Raw genomic sequence first — 2869 nt, 5'->3', positions numbered from 1 at the left:
CATGACACTTGGCAACAAAAGAAATTTTTTAAAGGTGACATGGAAAATGTTTTATTTGTTTTCACATAGGAGGAGGAGGAGGAGAATATATTTAAATTTTGACCCAAAGCAGCCAATAGAAATGCAGGTGGGGTGAGGAAGTGAGAAGGTGAGAGAATTGAGACCAGGGACTGGGATAAGATTCAAAGCAAAAGCTCAGGTTGGCCTTTATGTGAGGGAGCCTGTTTGACAGAGGAAGACAGGTGTGTGGGTTTTGTGGTCAGAAGATAAACACGGCGGTGTCTGTATAAAGTATGAGTTAAGAGCCTCTCTCAAAAGTTTGAGGGCGGTGGGGAATTTAAGAAAGGAGAAGCTACAAGTGATGACTGTCTGTGAGCCTTTCCTCCTTCCCCAGGGCCCCTTGTGCCTAACGCTCAGCAAGTTTTCTGAGTCCAGAACAGACAAGTAGAGAAACTGTTCTGTTCCAGAGCCTTAACAAGCTCAGGCTAGACACAGAAACAAGAAAATCAAGAGTCAAAACCAAGAAACCAAGATAGGAAAATGAAAGAATGATCACATAGATAGGGTGACAGAGCTGAGACACCACTTACTGTGAGGCTCCAGGTCTGCTTTACTCTGAGATCCCTGGGCCAGATTCTGAGTCACTCCTAAGGAAGTAGAAATGAGATATGTAAAAATCCACTGTAATTGGAGGGTGGAGGCAAGAGATGGGTTGAGATCTTCCTTTCTGTTAACCCTGGCCTAGCTAGGGACAGAACCAATAACTAGGGCAACTGAGTACCTAAAAGGAAAGGGGTAGAAAGCAAAGATACAGAGATTAGGGACCAAAACAGACATAACGTAGACAGAGAAGAGATACAGAGAGACAGAAAACGATCAGTCAAAACAAAACTCAGAGGAAGGAAGAAGGAAAAGAAAGCTAGCTATGTTCTCTCTCTTTCCATCCCTGAGGGATTGGAGTGAGAACTTCAATTCACTTGTCCCTGTGACCCTCATGCTTTCAGATAAAGCTTCTCAAGCAATACAACAGAAACTTATGTATGACAGTTAATTTTTTTTAAGTGTCAACTTGGCTGGGCCATAAGGGGTCCCAACATTTGGTCCAATATTATTGTGGAAATGTCTGCGAAGCTGTTTGGAATGGGATTGGCAATGTAGCAATGTAAAGCAGATCACCCTCCCTAATGTGGGTAACTTTCATCAAATCAGTTGAAGAACTCTACAGAAGGAAATGCTGGTTCTCCTGGTGGCAAGAAGAACTTTCTCCCGCCTAGCTGCTTTGAGAGGAAACATGGGTGTTCTCTTCTGGTCTTCTGGCTTTAATGAAACACTGTCTCTTGGGTACAACTGGTATGTACCATCAGCTCTCCTGAGTACCCAGATTGCTGACTGCAATTGTGAGTTCTCAGCTTTTATAATCACAAAAGGCCAATTTCTTTTATTTGGGGGGGAGGAGAGTGGTCTGGTCGTGGGGCCTGAACTCTGGGCCTGAGCACTGTGTCCTCAGCTCTTCAGCTCAAGGCTAGCCCTCTATCACTTGAGCCACAGTGCCACTTCCAACTTTTTTTTCCTTTTTTCTTATGTGGTGCTGAGGAATCGAACCCAGGGCCTCAAGCATGCAAGGCAAGCGCTCTACCACTGAGTCACCTTCCCAGCCCCGCCAATTTCTTATAACATAGGAGTTTTTTTTAATGATCTGTTCCTGACCCTCAACTTAGGGAATACAATCTGTCACTCTCTCCTTTGATCTTAACACAGCAGCCACCAAACACAGTGGGCCAGCTCCTGCATTAACTCTGCATTGACTGTTTACACTGCCTCAATGCTTTCTTCCCTCTTAAAACATCCCAATAATAGCTATCTATCTTCATACCTTCACTCATTCACTTCATTCATGACACCTACCTCAACTCCACACAACTGAATCCCACTTACCCTGTTAATTGTTCCTTTTCGTAGTACAATTTAATAACTATTTATACTTCAGCACCTGTAACATAAAATATAATTTACTTTTTATTCTTGGACCCCATGAACACTTTAGTGTTTACTCACTGGCATTTCCCAAATACCTAAAAGACCATCTGAGGGCATATTCTGCATGTAAATTGTTGAATGAAAAGCCTTTTGTATGTGTATGTGTGTACTAGGGCTTGAACTCAGGGCGTGGGCACTGAGCTTTTTCACTCAAAACTAAGGTTCTGCCTCTTGAGCCACAGTTCCAACTTCTTTTTTTTTTTTAGTAAGTTTTTTATTGTGAAAATACTATACAGAGGGGTTACAATCACATGAGCAAGGTAATGAGTACATTTCCCCATGGACTGTTCCCTGCCTGGGCTGGCTTTGAACCTTGATCCTCCCATCTCACGGGCGTGAGCCACCTGCATCCCGAGAGAACAAAGCCCTTTGAAAAGGCATTTTGACTTTTATAACCCCATTTAGGTGTAAAACACGAATTGCTCACTTCGAGCTGCTCGCTGGCGCCGTCTGGCGGCAGCTCTGTAGACTGAGTTTGGTTGTCTCTCTTCTCATGCGGTCCCGAATTTATTCGGAACTCCTTAGCCCACTTCTCAGGAAGTGCGCATCGGACCAAAAGTAAAGAGCACCAAGTCCGGACAGCATGACGACCAGCAAGGAAACTTCAGTGCCCGGAGAAATATCACAGTAACCAATAGACAACAAGATCTGGATCACGTGGTATAGCGTCAGCCTATCAGGCGCCTAAGATTCACTAATCACTTCCTTCCGCTTTAGGCTCCCTCTTTCTCTGCAAGATGGCAGCACCCGCGGTCCCGGCCAGCGCTCCTCCCGCCACGCCGGCCCCAGCTCCGGCCCCTGCCCCGGCTCCAGCCCCGGCGGTTACCCCAGC

The 2869-nt window shown here is 45.3% G+C and overlaps 1 protein-coding gene across 1 annotated transcript in view; it reads left to right on the top strand.

Annotated features, from left to right (window-relative positions):
* Nucleotides 1-1291: 1291 nt before the first annotated feature.
* The window catches only part of Eif3f (eukaryotic translation initiation factor 3, subunit F), a 9330-nt gene continuing 7752 nt past the window's right edge, over nt 1292-2869 (top strand). Inside the window, exons 1-3 of the mRNA XM_013028682.1 lie at nt 1292-1350; nt 2443-2595; nt 2755-2858. Coding sequence (XP_012884136.1) covers nt 1292-1350; nt 2443-2595; nt 2755-2858 — 316 coding nt within the window. The remainder of the gene's footprint in view (nt 1351-2442; nt 2596-2754; nt 2859-2869) is intronic.

Source organism: Dipodomys ordii, unplaced genomic scaffold, assembly GCF_000151885.1.
Source record: "Dipodomys ordii isolate 6190 unplaced genomic scaffold, Dord_2.0 Scaffold113, whole genome shotgun sequence".
Taxonomy (NCBI): Eukaryota; Metazoa; Chordata; class Mammalia; order Rodentia; family Heteromyidae; genus Dipodomys; species Dipodomys ordii.
Note: the sequence above shows the minus strand (reverse complement) of the source record. Positions and strands in the feature narration are given on the sequence as shown.